The sequence below is a fragment of the Pleurodeles waltl genome, chromosome 6 (assembly GCF_031143425.1).
Source record: "Pleurodeles waltl isolate 20211129_DDA chromosome 6, aPleWal1.hap1.20221129, whole genome shotgun sequence".
Lineage (NCBI taxonomy): Eukaryota > Metazoa > Chordata > Amphibia > Caudata > Salamandridae > Pleurodeles > Pleurodeles waltl.
This window is the reverse complement of record NC_090445.1, coordinates 789051053-789067461: the sequence shown is the minus strand read 5'-3', so window position 1 is coordinate 789067461 and position 16409 is coordinate 789051053. Positions and strand designations below refer to the sequence as shown.

Sequence of the window (16409 nt, the reverse complement as noted above, 5' to 3'; positions counted from 1 at the left end):
TGTAGTTAATATAGACAACCCATACTGTAGCACACTCAAACAATTGCTTTTTGCATATTTTACCTTTGGGTCTGGACAAAAGCTGCTGTTTATCTGACCAAATCATTCTCTGCTCATGCAAGCATGTTGTCTCATTGGGGTGCATATAAAGGTCAAAGTACAGCAAATAGCATCAGTGCTGACAATTCAGAAGCTGTGTTAACAGGATAACCACTGGTTTACTCTCCTCATACAGTATGTCAACCAGAGAATTCTACCAACACATGCATAGGATGTAAACTAAACACATGTGGCATCGATATTGTCGACAAATATCACTAAAAAGCTAATAATTAGTCTCACTCCACTTGCAAACTTGTGAGCCTCCATTTTTTTTTTTTTTTAACTTGCAATGGAACTTCTATGACGTTTTATAAACTCTAAATGAAGGGACGTTATTGGCTCCAGATGCCATCTTCACGTTCGCCATTCCAATGAAGAAGTGGCCCTTTGATAGTGGATGTTCTCCACATGTCAACGTCTGCAGAACAAGTGAGAAGGACATGCACAGGCAGGCACTTGCCAACCAGCAGCTATACAGCGTGTTACTGAGCTTTTGTCAACTAAAACCTCAATAGAGTAATACAAAAATGTCATTACAGGATGGCGTTTTTTTCTACCCATACAATTGCACCTAGTTATTAGATTGTGCAAGAGTCAATTGAATAAGAATAGAATAGAACACAATTCAGAGTTTAATATAAATCATTCCTGCCTTTCATCATTCACTTAAGGGCTAGTGAGCCAGCCTGTAATGATGACTCCTCATATATTTGTAAGCAGATGAATCATTATTAGTTTCCCCACACAATACAGTGTCTTCTCAGTGCCCAAGCTGATTTTCAAAGATCCTCAACTGCATCCCTACATCATACATTCTACTCTCAACTAACATTCTAATATTCCTTAAAGACCCACTACTACATTACCATTACAACACAGCCCATCTGTATTTGTGGTTTTACTGGTAAAGAGATGTGTTTAATTGCTTTTAAAGCACAGTCTGAAAAACACAAACAAAACTAGGTGGCACACCTGGGAAAACATATCCACATACTAAAAACATCAAAAAAAGATTACAATAGCTTTGCTATAAAAAAAACTGAAATGGGTTGGGAAATGTCCATGATGTTAAATAGTTTTTTTGGGAGCACAACATTGACAAGTGAAATGTAATCTTGGTGCAATCAGGAATGTCAGCATTTGCTTCAAATATGAAAAATAAACCATCCAGCTTCACACCATGCCAGGATGTCGGATGATCCATCTGGTTGCTTAGGTCAATACTTTGTTTCAGAAGATGGCACCTAACACAACTAAGCATGTTAATCACAGAGACCCGATTAGCCCATCACAAAACTATTCTTTCTTATATGAATTCCACTGGTCTCTCCATGAAGATGAAGGCCAACTGCGATGTGTGTGTGAAGGGGGGATGTAACTGGTAAAGATGATAAATATGCATTATTGTTCTGTAGGTTAGAAGCTAAAGAGTATTTCAAATATAAATATTAGGTACACTGATGTGTTCTGGAAAAAGGTTTAAAAAAAACCTTCTTAGAATGGTTCTCAGACCTCTCACACTGGTCACCACTATCTAGCTGGCAAGAATAGAAACCTTAGTGCTTAGTCCAAAGGGCTGTAATGTTTCTAGTAATTATGAAAAACTAGAGTAGGCAATGTAATGGAAGTAGTCTATTTATGGTGAATGCTTATGCATCCAGTTTTAATGTATAGTTCACAGATGGTTAAACTCATTTATTTTATATTACAAGACGGAAAATCTCTTTGCAGAGAAGGCAGAAAGATTTACTAGCCATCCTCTGGAGAATGAGAAGCTTTTCTAGACATGGTTGGTAAACAAAGTGCTTGCAATATTAAAAGCAAAATCATGTTTTGCAAAATATTTCCAAATCCTCACTAAATGCAATTCTTTCCAGTATGATATCTAAGTGTTTCTTTAGGGTGCACGTGCACTGATGAAAGAATGGCATACAAGTCCCGTTGGTGATCATAACACACAATATTACCAACAAAGTTCCCGAAAATCCTTTTTAAAAAATCTAACATTCTATGAATAGATATTTACACAAACCTAACTTTCTCCAAATATGCACATAAGGAGGGAGCCACAGTTTCCGTGCCAGACCACCCCTGGCTTCACTTAGAGGGAGTATGGAAAATGGTAGTCAGGACAGTCTGCACCCAGATTAAATTATACTGGATAGCAAAAGAGCACCTTATAAAGTCAGACCAGTCGAATGCTGTGGGACAGCTGCTGCTTTTATACACCAAAGCTGTTTTTATACACCAAACTTTGATCTGGAAAGAGGTGGGTCCTGAAGAGCCTAAAGAATGCATCATATGAAGAGCCGATTCCTGCATTCATTTACCAATATCCCTAAACTGAACAATGTTTTGTTAACCTTCGCTGTGAGAAAACAGGGCTGATTGCAGAGGCCCCCTAACTTTCTGTCCCAGTTTTTCACTTTTTGCTGGTGTTTCCCTGACTCTGATGGTGCCCCTGGGTACTGCTAACCAGACCCAGGGCCTGTCCTCTGTATAAAATGAGTATGCACATTTGGCTAATTATGATTGGTAGTATCACCTACCTATAAGTCCCTAGTATATGGTACAGCATGTAAGTTTAGGGAGCCCATCATAGGTAGGTGCACTGCTGAGGTGCCCAGTGTCATTTTAAAGGCAGGCCTGCCTTGCTGGCTGCTTTTAAACTAAAGTTATATGCAAATTCAACTTTGGAATTAAAAATATTTCCGAAGTGTTAAACTACCTTATTTGTACATGTAAGTCACCCCTAAGGTGTGCCTTATGTGCCCCTAGGGTTGGGTGTCATTCAACTATAAGCTGGGACCTTATAAAAATAGTTTTATAAGCCCTGGTGAGATAAAAAGCCAAATTAGTTTTTCCCTCACTGCAGTGAATGGCCTCCATGGGATAAAATGGGGAGACTTTATTTGAACTAACAACGTCCCATAAAGTGTCAGATACCTTGAGTTTGATATCAAATGTATTGTTATAATAAATCCCAAAACTTACAATTGTTGGATTGAATTTACGTAATTCAGTTAAAGAATATTAAAATGATCTGAAAGTTGCCAACCTCTGCTCTGTAGTGCCCTTCTCTGGTTGGTCAGCCTCTGGCAGCCTGGCCAGGATGCCTTGATGAGGTGTGAAATGGCCTGGGCTGAACACAAAGGATGTGCCTGGGGGAGGAGACCTGCCTCAGCAGATGGTGAAGCGGGGAGGGGCAGGGGATCGGCCAAACTGGTCTTCAAGGGCAGTAAAGGACATTTGGAGCAGCTCAGCACCTCCCTCACATCCTGCAACCCCAGGCAATTAGGTGCCCTCTTGATTAGATTAGAAAAGGGCAAGAGAGCAGTGTTTTTAGCCATACCTGTGTGTGGGCTAAGCTAGTTCTAACCTCCAAAAATCACTTTCAGCCATGTTGGATTTTTTAAGAAAGTTGCTCCCCGGGAAGGATTTCTGCCACACTTCCTAGGAAGTGGTTATCAAAGGGGGAAAGAGCCTGCCTGTGAATGGATACACAGGACATCCCTTCTACCCAGGAGCAAGGATAAATATGGCAGAGCTGCACCCACACCTCAGATCCCTACAATGAACAAGACAAAGAAGAAGAAGGACTGACTTGCTGGACCCCTGACCTGCACCTGGACACTGCACTATGAAGGACTGCACCAACTGCACACTTGAGCTTCACCACTAAAAGGACCTTGCCTGTCTTCTACTGCTTCAAAGAAGGGACTCTCTGTTTGCTACTGGTATGAAGGAGCTGCCCAGAGTCACCAGCACCAACTCCTGCAAGCAGAGCCCAGCTGACCAGCGTCCATTTGAGGATTCTGACCAGGTGCATTCTGGGAATTGCAGTCCCAACTCCAAAAGAGCAACTCTGAACTTCTGGAAGCTTGGATCAAGTTGTGTACACTTCAAAGACCCAAAAAGGACCTCTGGAAGAAGATCTAAAAGTTTGGAGACGTTTGGAACAAATCCATAAGTTGAAGAGGTGCATTGTGGGAGTTGTAGTGCCAGCCCCCAAGAGGCAAACCAGAGCCTCTGAACTCTCGGCTGGTGCTGTGGACCGCTTTCCTGAATCAAGAAACACTTCTGAAAGTAAATATTACAGGTTTACCTCATGGGTGGCCTGAACTCTGGAAGTTGTCCCTTTCTAGTGTTTTTTAACCCTTTGAGCGCTAATTGCTTGTATGCCCTAGAAAACATTAATTCTTTAAAAATTCATATCTCCGGTTCCCTTTATCCGATTTTAATAATTTTTGAGTCAATTTTAAGATACAATCCTCATCTATTGTTAGCAATTGGTGTTTGATTTATATTGTGTTTTGTGTTTTATTTATTTACTATTTTGTGATTTGTAAATGCTTTACACACTACCAAGGGTTAAGCTGGGTTTAATTTATTGAGTCCTAACTGGACCTAAATGGAGGTTAGTGGCCTGTTCCCAAGTGTAGGTACTTATCTGCCCTTACCAATAATCCACTTTCCAACATTCTCAAAACACAGCATGGAGCCAACGCCGTAAAGCATTTACAATCAGGCTTAATTACTTGCACCCTTCAATTGTTAACAGAATCAATAAACTTCAAAGATGGAGCAAAGAATATTTCCTGCAGACATAATTAACTGTTAAACATGGCTATACAGTGAGTTTACCTCTGATAGAGTGACTTCTTATCTGTAGGCAGAGTTATGCTTACTATGAGCAGCCAATCAAGTACATCCTACCATCAGAGCAATTGAAAATTACACAACGAACTATATAAGGAAATTAAAATCTTATAAAAACATTTACAGTAACTCCAGTTCTCTAGTGTTGGTATCTTTCACATACATACATGAAACATTCCTGGTCATCAGGCCAGGAATTCCCCACAACTTTAAATAGCAGTAAACCATGTTAAAAGGGCCAAAGGCCTCAACAACATTGTTAATTTTGTAGCACATCCACCTCATTTGAAACTGAGCTTCAGCCAATGAGGCGTAAGTGCTGAACTGTCCATCGACCCACAGAGGCACCATGGCTCAGATTTTATAGCACAAGTGTGAGGAATAAGTAAAATAGAAGTGAACTTCTGACTGGGCTGAAGGGAGGACTGTATATGACTATATGAGAAATGTGAATACTGGAGTCACAGGTAAACAACTAAGGGCCTGATTTGGGCAGACAGGTTACTCCGACACAAATATGACAGATATCCTGTCTGCTGAATTACAAGTGTATTATAACCAATGGCACTTGTAATACGGAGGATGGGTATCTGTCACATTTGTGACAGAAAAACCCATCCGCCAAACTCTAAATAAGGCTGTAGTTTCTTCGCCAACATTGGATCTTTCATATAAATGTGCTTGAATATCAAGGTGGGAAGCAGGCTCACCTTGCTCACACAGGTAGCTGAGAACTGCCTATCCCACTAATAAATCTGCTACTACATTCACATCCAGGCAGTAGTGCTTGGTGAACGTGGGCCTGCTTTTCCATGTGGCTCCTCAGCAGATGCCTTGCAAAGATACTCTGGCATAAAGCGCAGCAGTTGTCACAATGCCTGTAATGGACTGCCCCCTCACTCAACCCAGTATTGGACGCTTAACTTTATTGTGGCATTAGGTGATGAAGGCTGACAGCCAACATGCTACTCCCGGTTTGGACAGTTGGCCACAAACTCACGGATGCCCAAAAGACAGATACATATAGTCTAATGTCCTTTTAAAATGTAGTGCACTAGCAGACATCCAGTGGGTGCACAGATTTCCATGCTGACATTGTCAAGTTAGAGAAAAATGAGTAAAGGATAATGGGTGTATTCAAGTTAAAGTCCATAGGGACTTTAGGTACAATCTTCAGGCTGGTGTACAGGATGACTGTCTATGGTAAAGAGAAGAAAAGGCTCTCTAATGGTAAATGCCAGCAACTCCATACTCTCTATTTCAATGTGAGGGCAAGCAATAGTGTAGTTTTTCACTAGATGAATTTCAGTTGCATCTATGGACAGGTTATAAAGGGAAGTAGCATGAGTTCGCTCAGTATTGTGTTCAAGTTCCGTTGAATGTGGTGGGGCACCGTATAAGAAGAAAGGCCCTAAAGATACTATACATAATTGCTTTATGTTTATTTGAGAAAACAAGGATCAAGAAGGGATTTATTTTGTCTATGTCTTGAGATCATCACAAGACGGTTTCTAACTGGAGTTAATTTAAGCCAGTATTGGCCAGATCCAGTGAGTATGGAGGTACTTGATGAGGCTGCATGGACATTTGAGTACAGCTTTGCACCATGTGGAGGAATGCCTTCATTTGGCTTTGCAGATTTTTTTCTTGCTGGGTAGCCTTTCTGCACTAGAATGCATCTGCAGTCTGTTGGGATGTCCAAATGGCTAGGGTTTAGGTGGTCACATACCAGGCTGACAGACTGAGAGACCTGAAATCATGACAGAGTACCAGTATCACTCGATAGTGTCTGCAGAGGAGACTGGGGTGAATCTTAAGGAGAACTGTTTGATATATGGATAGCCTCAGGGCGTTGCTTTACCAGTATTGGCGAGGCCACACCGGGCCAATGGGTATCAGGGAATTCATTGATCTTCCTTCGCCTTCCTTACTACCATGGTAATTAAGCAAAACAGAGGAAAGGCATATGTCAGGAGATTTAACCATGGCATTGAAAAGGTTCTGCTCTTGATCTCAGTTGCAAGAACCTGCTGGTGTAATACTGACCATTCTTATTCTATTGTGTGGTAAGTAGGTCTACTATGGCTCCATGTGGGAAAGATGTAATCCACAAGGTCATGGTGGAGCTTCTATTTGTAGCAGTCTGACAGGGAGCAGCTGAGGGCATCTGCCTAGACTTTCTGGAATCCTAAGATGTTCTACTTAGATGTCGACATCATTGGAGATGGCCTTGTCCCACAGCGTCTGTGCCTCTTTCAACAGTGATGGGACCTTGTTCCTCCTTGTTTTGCAATGTAGTACATTGAGGTTGTGTTGTCCATGCTGATGAGCACAGCTCATCCTGCTAACATTGGGAGGAGCCTCTAGCTGAAAGCTCCTGCATGCAGGCTGTCGAGTCTGAATTGATGTGTCAGTTGCCATTAATACCCTGTCTGTCTAAGGTTGGAATAAAAGGATTGGAATGAGGTTTGACAGAAACCTCCACCATAGCAATGCACTTTTAGCTGTCTTGTAACCTGGACTGTGCCATCCCATGAGTCTTTTATTTATCTCCAATGGGGGTCCAGTTGATCCTGTATAGATCTCATCCGGAGTCTGCAAAAAGGTATTAGTCCAAAGCAGGATGACATCAGTGTCAAGAGGGATTTGTACAGTCTGACACAGATCTTTTGCGTGGAACAAAATGTATTTACTTCCGTTTGTAATTTCAGTCTCCTTTCGGTTGGAAAAAGGGACTTTCCTAGCCAAACATCTCAGATTACTCTTAAGAACTGGAGTCTGGGTACTGCATGGATGGAGGGCTGTTCAATGTCAAACCCAACTTGCGGTACAGGTTGATGCAAAGTCGCTTTAAAGGGTACTTGTCTCTTCCTTTGATGGAGTTTTGAAGAGCCAGTTGTCCAAGTACTGGTGTACCTAGTGACCCTGTTGTAGGAAGGCAGCAATCAGTGACAGGCACTTTGCCAAAATATGGGTAAAGAGCTGAGTCCGAAGAGGAGTGCTTTGAGTCAGTAGAGCTACCTCCTACCTCCAAAGAAAAGCTAAGGTATGTCCTGTTGTTCTGATGCATGAGGATATATCCAGGAGGAAAAGTATTTTCCTTCCTGGAGGGTCACCATCAGAAAGGATTGTTTTTTCCATAAATTTGTTTGGCTATTGGAGAACCATCGACCCATTTTTTCTTTTATGAAGACGTACATGTTCCTATTGCAACTCTTGCAAGTGTACAGAATGTTCTTTCCTAGGTATATGGTTTGGCGCTTTCTGTACAAATTCGAGAGTGTGTTTGGAATGTACTATTTAAAGCACTGATCAGTCCAATGCTGTACTCTGAAGAGGGGGCAAAAAGGGAAAGTCCCACCCCATCCCAACCAGATAATCTTAGGATGGAAGAGGAAGGGACAGATTGGAAGAACCAAGGCCTCCACTTGCTGTTAAGTTAGGAGTCACCCCTTCTTCCTTCTAGATGTTCTGCCATAGCTTTGTCTTTGACCTCTGTTGGTTGATTTCTCTTGGTCAGACCCCATTTATCTGGAGGTTTAATAAGATTGTTCTCGATCTCCATACTGGATGAAACCTCCCCTGAATGCTTATGAGTGTCTGGGAGCTACAAAAAAAGTGTAAAACCAGAGAGCCTACATGGTAAGGTTCCTAAGGAATCTGATGTGATTGTTTTTATGTTTTGCAAGGTATTGTCAACATGGTTCCCAATCAGTGTTTGTCCATGTAAGTGCATGACTAAGCCCATGGACTGAACTTCTAGGGAGAAAGCTGTGGAGTGAAGACTTCCATGTCTTCTTAGAAAAGAAGCCCCTGCCAGCTGGTTGAAGCCCGTTTTAGTCATCTCCATCACCTCATCTATCGTGGTGGCTGCCACATTGGCACCGTTCCTTAACTATGGCTTTGGCTTCCTCTTTTCTGTCTACCGGAAATACATTTATCAATAGTGAAATGTCATACCACACATAGCAACTGTATTGGCCAAGAATGGCATTTACTGCTTTGAATAAAGTTGCTGCCATAGAATTAACCCTGTAGTCTAGGTTATCTATTCCTCTGCCATCTCTGTCAGGTGTTGCTCAGGCTGGTGAGACAGGAATTTCTTACATGTCTTATGGCTGCTGGCATGATGATGGAGTCTGGCTTAGTCCCATAAAACAACTTGGACAGGAATCTGGGACCCTATCTTTATTTTTCATGCAGGGTACCACTACCTGCACCATTGCAGGAATTTGCAAAAACGTAAGACCTTCTGATAATAAAAAGTGCAAAATGGGAACAGACATTATAGCCTTATGAGTATTTCCCCTAAAGTCACAAAAAGAATGGCAGCCTTTTTGATGCCATTGGGAGATTGAATGTTTTTAGCTGCCCTTTGCATTACTGCATGAAAACGGGCTTCGTCATCCAGCGGAAAATCTGCCTGAACAGCTGTCTTGTCCCTCTTTAGATGTGTTTCTTGCCCTCATGTTCATGGCCTCCCTTCTCTCCCTCTTAAAGTTTTCTCTCCTCCTCCACTCTAAAAATTGATCAAAGTCTGATGCCCATGTTCTATGTGTAAGTGGAAGGGGGTATGTGGGCTGTGCGGGGACTGAAGGGGAGTCCTGAGGTGTGGCCTCCAACAGCAGAGAAGGTGAAGTTGGTAAGCAGTGCTTGTATGCATGGTGGAAGTGGTGCCCTGGGCGGCCCTGTGGTGGACAAACTGGGGGCTATACAGGAGGCTTTTGAGACAGCAACTTCCGAAAAGTGCCGATCACTTTGTTGCATGGTAGTCCTGAATGCATCAGGCATCTGCATAACCGGAGGCACCCTAACGTAGCTTCATATCGATAAGGTGGCTCATAACTCTCAAATCATTTTCAACCACAAAACTCTGAGGTTAGCAGTCATATTCCTGTTACTCCTATTTCTCATAAGCCTCCTTTTCTACTTCTAGCATATAGCGTACATCCAGGTGCATATAGCAACATGTTCCTGGTCGTAGACATCAGCCTCCGTCTCAGACTTCAAGATCTGAGTAGGCAGGTAAGCAGTCACATTCAGTGGAGCACATGAAAGTCACTGGCAATAGAATGTTTGTTGTAGACAGGGTTACTATTGTCGGTGATGATGGGATGGTGGACATCAGAGTAGCGGTTGTCGATGAGGGTCTGGTAGATGACGTGCCTGTCATATGATGTAGTATATTATAAGTAACCGCAGCTGCCAAAACAAACAATTAGAGTATTTACAAATAGCTTTCAAAAGAAGGAAAAGACTGCCACAAATTTTGTTTTTGTTTCTCAAAAACAGATCATGAGTGTATCCGAGGTGACATATGTGTTTTCAACACTAATGCTCCCTTAAGAGTTAAACACTCACCAATTATTGTAATGAAATATGTGGCGGATTCTGATAAATGAAAGGCAAACAACGGAAATTCAACAAAAGACGCCTTTGCCGTGGCAGTCATAAAAACTTAAAATCCTTTGTCCATCTGAATATCTATTGTTTTGATTTCCAAAAACAAATTGCAAGCCAGGTCATGCTAGATAAGTGTAAATGTAGCTCATCCCCTTTCTTAGCATGCGGGGGGTGCATTGCATTTATGATCCTACCCTGTTCAACACTTAACTACAAGGGTTAAAATGCAAAGAAAAAACAGAACTAAATGAGTTGCTCACATCTGATATTTAACGACTGAGTGATTATCGGAGTTGGCAGTTAACTTTCTGCTTGGAGCCAGCTCTAACTGCCAAACTATTAATTATAATAAGCTCAGCACACAGAAAGCCTCAAGCTGCCTATTACATTTTTGCAACAAACAAATGCTCAGGTTTGATGCCAAACGGAAGAGTCCCTGCAGCCAACTGAACAATGAGGCCTTCAATATCTCAGGAAAGCCATATGAAGATATAGAAGAATTTCAGACTCACCTTGGTCTTGGCTGGAATCACCAGGACTACGTTTTCTAAACGGATTCCAAATGAGCCATCTTCGTAGTACCCAGGCTCTGTAAAAGTAGATATTATAGAAATGTTGCAGATATTACATTTATACAAGGCAAAGATTTCACTAAGAAAGAAGCACAACTATCATAAGTGGAACTAAATGCAATTGTACAACAGTTTAGAAAGTAGACTATTTCTTCCTGCTCTGCATCTTTAGAAGATGAAGGAACTGAGAAAAAAGGCGATAACAGGAGTTTCAACAGATCACACAATTAATTCTCTTGGCTCCATTGCTCACAATGAAGCCACTAGACCACATTAGCTTACCACTTAGGACATTCACAAACATATTCCAAATCACTCATGTTTAAGCTATAGGATGTTGAAAAGTGTCAAACATAAAAAGACACTGTCTGAATCTTCTTCACACATGCTCTTGGACACATCTTGGTAGGTCTCGTGAAGACAAGTGCCAATGGTGAAAATGTCTGCTGCTGCTATGGACCTTCCCTGTTTCCTCAATGAACTCTTAAAATAATGACCTTCAAAAATACAGCAAAACATTTGGAAACTTGGAAATTCAATACAGCATTTTAGAATCTTTCCTCTTGCTGGAAATTTGCCCTTCCTACAGGGTCACCAGGGATTTAATTTTTAGTCTTTTCACTGTACCCTATTTGTGCTGACTGTATATTTCTGTGCACTTTACACCTTCTAGCTAAAAGGTAAAGTGCTTGTGCTCTCCTTTTTTAAATATGGTAAAATGTGCATACACCTAATTGGCACATCTAAATTACTTGTAGGACGCTAGTATACCGTGGTACTACCTATGCCCAGGCCCGGTACATTAATTGCTAATAGTGGGTTGTTGTCCTCATTGCGCAATCTGCTAAAATAGCTCCATAAAACATGTTTCCAGGCTAGTCACTTCATCCTGAGTGTGCAGTTTTTAAACTGCCATTTAGACCTGGTAAAATTGCCAGGCATAAACCTTCTTTTTTAATATTTACAAGTTGTCCTTAAAGTAGGCCTCAAAAGCTGATTGGGCACGGTTCATGGTACTGAAAAATAGGTCATGTTCCGACAGTGAAAAATCTTCAAAGTTGTTTTTCACTGTGTAAGTCTGTCTGCATCATAGGTTAACACTGGCGTACACTATTACATTTAATAAGTTCTAAATTCAATTTGGGAATGCCTAGAAAAATAGTTTAGGGGCGCGTTTTAATAGTAATTTAAAATCCAACTTATTAGTCAGGTTGCATTTTGTATTACTATTTTGGATATTACACTCTTAGAAAGTTGTCATTTTCCTGCCTAAAACCAATAGGCTTTCTTGCCAGTGTCCAGCTCTCACCTGACGGCTCATCTGTGGTGAGATGTGTATTGCTTCCAGGTAGTGGACAAAGGGCAGTGGGTGTGGGGAGAGGGTCCCTTGACAGGATTGCCTGGGTGTTGTGCCCATCCCCTTCCTAAGCTTCTAAGGATGCCTATCCTGTCACTGGAAGATGAAGCCCAAGCCACCTCCCTTTTGTCTCTCCAGGAAAGCTGTTTCCAAACCCAGTGGGAAGGAAGGAACTGACCAGAACTGGTTTAAGGGATGAAAAAAGACTGCCCTCCACCCACAAGCTGGCATTGGGCATAACTTTTTGACACCACATACCTCAGAAGTACTGGGCTGCTGTTTGATGAACCTGAAGAAAAAGCTTTACCTGTCTGCCTTGAACTTAGGACCCCAGAAGTGATTCCAAGGGTCAGTTGGCTGATCTGTTTTAGCTAATGGGATAGAACAAGTGTCCAGCATCCTCTTACCCTTCAACTGCCCAAGTGCCCCATTCCAACTTGACCAGCCCTGGACCCTGCTGCTGGAGTGACTTCTAACCCCCAAGTGGTGCACCCATATCCCGGACCCTTGGCTGTTATTAGAGTGTACTCCTCTTTTCTCCAAACTGCAAGAAATGGGACTTAAAAATGTTCTACCAACTTTTTGCCTGAAGAATCGATGGAGACCAGGGTGGCTGTTGATGTCAAATTGCCGGTCAGCCTCAAATTGCTGGTTTGTCCCACTGAAGGAGATCCATCTGCCAGAAACATTTCTGAGTCCCAACGTAGAAGGCTTCCCCGGGACCACTACTGAGCAGCATCCAATTGTTGTTGATGTCTTCCTGGGGAGGGACTTCACCTGCTCTGAGCTTTCCTGCCTTCGTCAACAACCGCACAGGGATCATGCTCTTCTGCAACAAGCTGTACTAAAGCCCTGCTTTGGATCCAGCTTGTAGCTTGCCCCATCAACGGTCTCTTTGACAACCACATTTTCTCCACAAAAGTTTCTAAAATAGAAGGTAAACTTTCCAGAGGGATGACCTTATCCTTGTATCCGACTGGCGATTCATCAAGGTCGACGTTAACTTTTGACTTTGAACAAGTCTAGCGTGACCAGATAACTGTAGAAGTCACTTTGTGCTTTTTGGTGCAATTTTTAATTCAAATTTAAAAAAATCATATCTCCATTTCTACTCACTGGATTTTTTTCATTTTGGTGTCATTTTATTCATTAACACCGTCCATATTGTTTCTAATTGGTTTGGGATTTTTTTGTGCTGTGTTTTTACGTTATTACTGTTTGAGTGCTGCAGAATTACTTTACTCATTGCCCCTACGCTAAGACTGCTTTGTGCCAAGCTACCCGAGGGTTAAGCACATTTCTTCAGTGGTTCACCCCAACAAGGATTGCGCTTAATATTTGAAGTAGGACCTCACCCCTTCACTAATGCTCCAGTTTCTTACACTCTTGCTTATTGCTCTCCAACGCGGAATCAGGAATATATCCTCAGATGTCACTGGACTCTGCAGTGAAATCCTCTGCAATGTTACATGGAACAATAGTGTCTTCGTTCAGTATCAAAGGTATTCATACATGCATTAACAGTATAGCCTTACACTAGGTGACAAAACCATGTTCTATGGAGTGGGTAATTATAGGGGTGATGAGGCTATTAAAAAGAGAGTATGCTCACTGTCCCTTGCAATCAGCACTCAAGATACTAAGTCCACAACAGAGCAGAATGAAATCCTCATTAAAGCCTCCTTAACTCTGGATTGACATGGATGAGTAGCCAAGGTTCAAGGCAAGAAATGTTTGCGAGATGAGGCTACATACAGGACAACAGTTATCACAAGTGCAATAAAACATGGATGGCCAGCAGAATGTGTGATAATACACAACTAACATACCATTAATACATTAAACACACTTACAGAACAAACAGTAATCAAAATAATGGAAATGAAGGAAACATAATACAAAGCACAATACCAAATGTAATGCAGTAACTACACAATAAACTGGTAATCTACAATGAGACACCAGTAATCATACAGAGCAGAAGGCACAATAATCACATACAGCAGACGGTAGCAGGGGTCCCCAACTGTTTCCGTAACAACAGCTACTTATGTTCAATAAAAATCATCCTGAGCTACTAACAAATATTATCAGGGTTGTAATAGAGACTACATCAGACAAAATTATGTTAGTGGCCACCCTGTGGAAGATAACCAGAAGGGGTGACTATGGTGCTTTAGCAGTAATGTCAAAAATGCTTTATCAATTTGGAATGCCTCAACATTGATAGCATAAGAGTCATAGTTGCAATGCTGTGGCATCAGGGTACTAACATTAGTAATAGATTTCTGCAACGCAGCATGATTTCATACTCAGATATCAGCTTTAAATATATTTTGGATATTCAACCATTCTACTCCATATATGAGCGTATGAGTTCTGAAAAATAACTACATTTTAAATTGTGTATAGAGCTAACAAATAAAACATTCAAAAGCTTCTAATTTAATAGGCTCATCTGCACAGAAGGGGGCTCCTTACTCATAGCTAGTGAGCAAACAGTAGCTCACAAGTAACTTGTTGTACAAGCCTACTATGTGCTAAACACACAATAAATGTTTTGGAAAATTGAATTTGTGATGTTCTAATGTTTGCAAGGACAGGAATACGCCTGAAACAGAACAGACAAGGAGCCAATGCAGTGCAGTACAGATATGGACACCGAAGCCTAACAAACAACTAAATTGTGTCAACTTTCCACAGACACTATTGTTAAACGATTGAACAGAATCTTTTGAGTAACATGGGAAACTGAACAGAATCTTTGAGCAACATGGGATGCTTTGTATCTCTTCAGTAACATTTGTATACACAGATGTCAGCAAACACAAACAACACAAACCAAGAGGAAACACAGTTAGTAACTACAGTACTGATGATATCTGCAATGAGAGAAGACATTATCTCAGAATTCCTGGGTGTATGAGCAATGGAAGTATGCAGAGATATGTAGGTGCGACAGCTCTCGGGCAAACATGGCTTACAACAGACCAACAGGTCTCTGCATCCATCTAGCAGAATGGCCAACCGGGTGTTGGGCCACTGCACGCAGCAAAGTGCATGGAATGTTGTGCCCACAAGACCGTGTCAGCAAAGTCTCCTTTGCATGCGGCAGTAGTCAATCATCTCTCAAAATGCATGCCTCCATCACTAATGAACAAGTTACTTACCTTCGGTAATGCATTATCTTGTAGAGGCTATATCTAGCTGCAGATTCCTTATCTTTGAATTTCCCATGCATCAGACTGGATCAGGAAACATTTGCGTCAGCTGTACCTCTGCACGCCGTCAGGTGGCTTTGTTTAGTTCCACGCGGTATCGTCAGTGTGGTTAGCGCTGGAACTGAGATCACTGACACCTATATAGGCACCACTCAGGCACACAGACAACAGTTACTTTTCACAACTTACGATGCCAGTAGCGCAGAGGCAAGAAGTGAACTGACAAATATATATCCAAACTAGGACCATCAAGGGGATTGTCTCTAACCCTAGAAATCTGTCCACAGAGTGTGGAGGCATATGTGTGTGTAAGGAATCTGCAGCTAGATATAGTCTCTAACAGATAATACGTTAACAAAGGTAAGTAATTTCGTTATCTGATAAAGACTTCTAGCTCTCGATTCCTTACCTTTGAATAAATACCCAAGCCATATCTTCATGGCTGTGTGCTCCGGACTTATTTTCTAAACTAGAAAATCCTGCAGGACCGAACAGGCGAAATGCACGTCCCTGACTATCCACGCAGTAGTGTTTGGCAAACCTGTGCAAGAACACCCACGTTGTTGGTTGTCAGATGTTCAGGACTGGGGGTCCTCGAGATAACACTGTGGTTGTAGATTTTCCTCTGGTAGAATGGGCCCTTAAGCCCTCAGGAGACTACTTTTTAGCCAGGGCATAGCAGATCTCGATAAAGAAAATGACCCAGCACAAAATAGTTTGCCTCTGTACTGCCCAACCTTTTTTCGCTCCAACATACCCCACAAAGAGTTGGTCATCCACCGGGAACTCTTTTGTGAGATCAAAGCACAATGGCATCGCTCTTTTTGGGTCCAGACGATGGAGTTGCCCCTCTTCTTTAGAGGGATGTGGAGGAGCATAAAAGGTGGACAGGGTGACAGACTGCCCAAGATGGAATGGGGTCGCCACCTTTGGCAGGAATTAAGCCCTGGTGCGAAGAGGCAGAAGGGGGATCAATAGTCTTTTCTGTACAATATTTTAAAATTTGTTGCCATCAGCAGGAGTATATTGTTTTAATGGAGAAATGCCTGGCTGCCAAGATAGCCTTACAGACTTCGGGAGGAAGGTCAACGGTTA

The 16409-nt window shown here is 41.9% G+C and overlaps 1 protein-coding gene and 1 long non-coding RNA gene across 2 annotated transcripts in view; one reads left to right on the top strand and one right to left on the bottom strand.

The window, feature by feature from the left end:
- Positions 1–16409, bottom strand: part of XPNPEP1 (X-prolyl aminopeptidase 1) — a 433587-nt gene that overhangs the window by 12078 nt on the left and 405100 nt on the right. The window contains exon 19 of the mRNA XM_069239428.1: positions 10677–10753. Within this exon, the coding sequence (XP_069095529.1) occupies positions 10677–10753 (77 nt within the window). The remainder of the gene's footprint in view (positions 1–10676; positions 10754–16409) is intronic.
- LOC138300264 (uncharacterized) overlaps positions 1–16409 on the top strand; it is a 191993-nt gene that overhangs the window by 45524 nt on the left and 130060 nt on the right. The window lies entirely within an intron of this gene.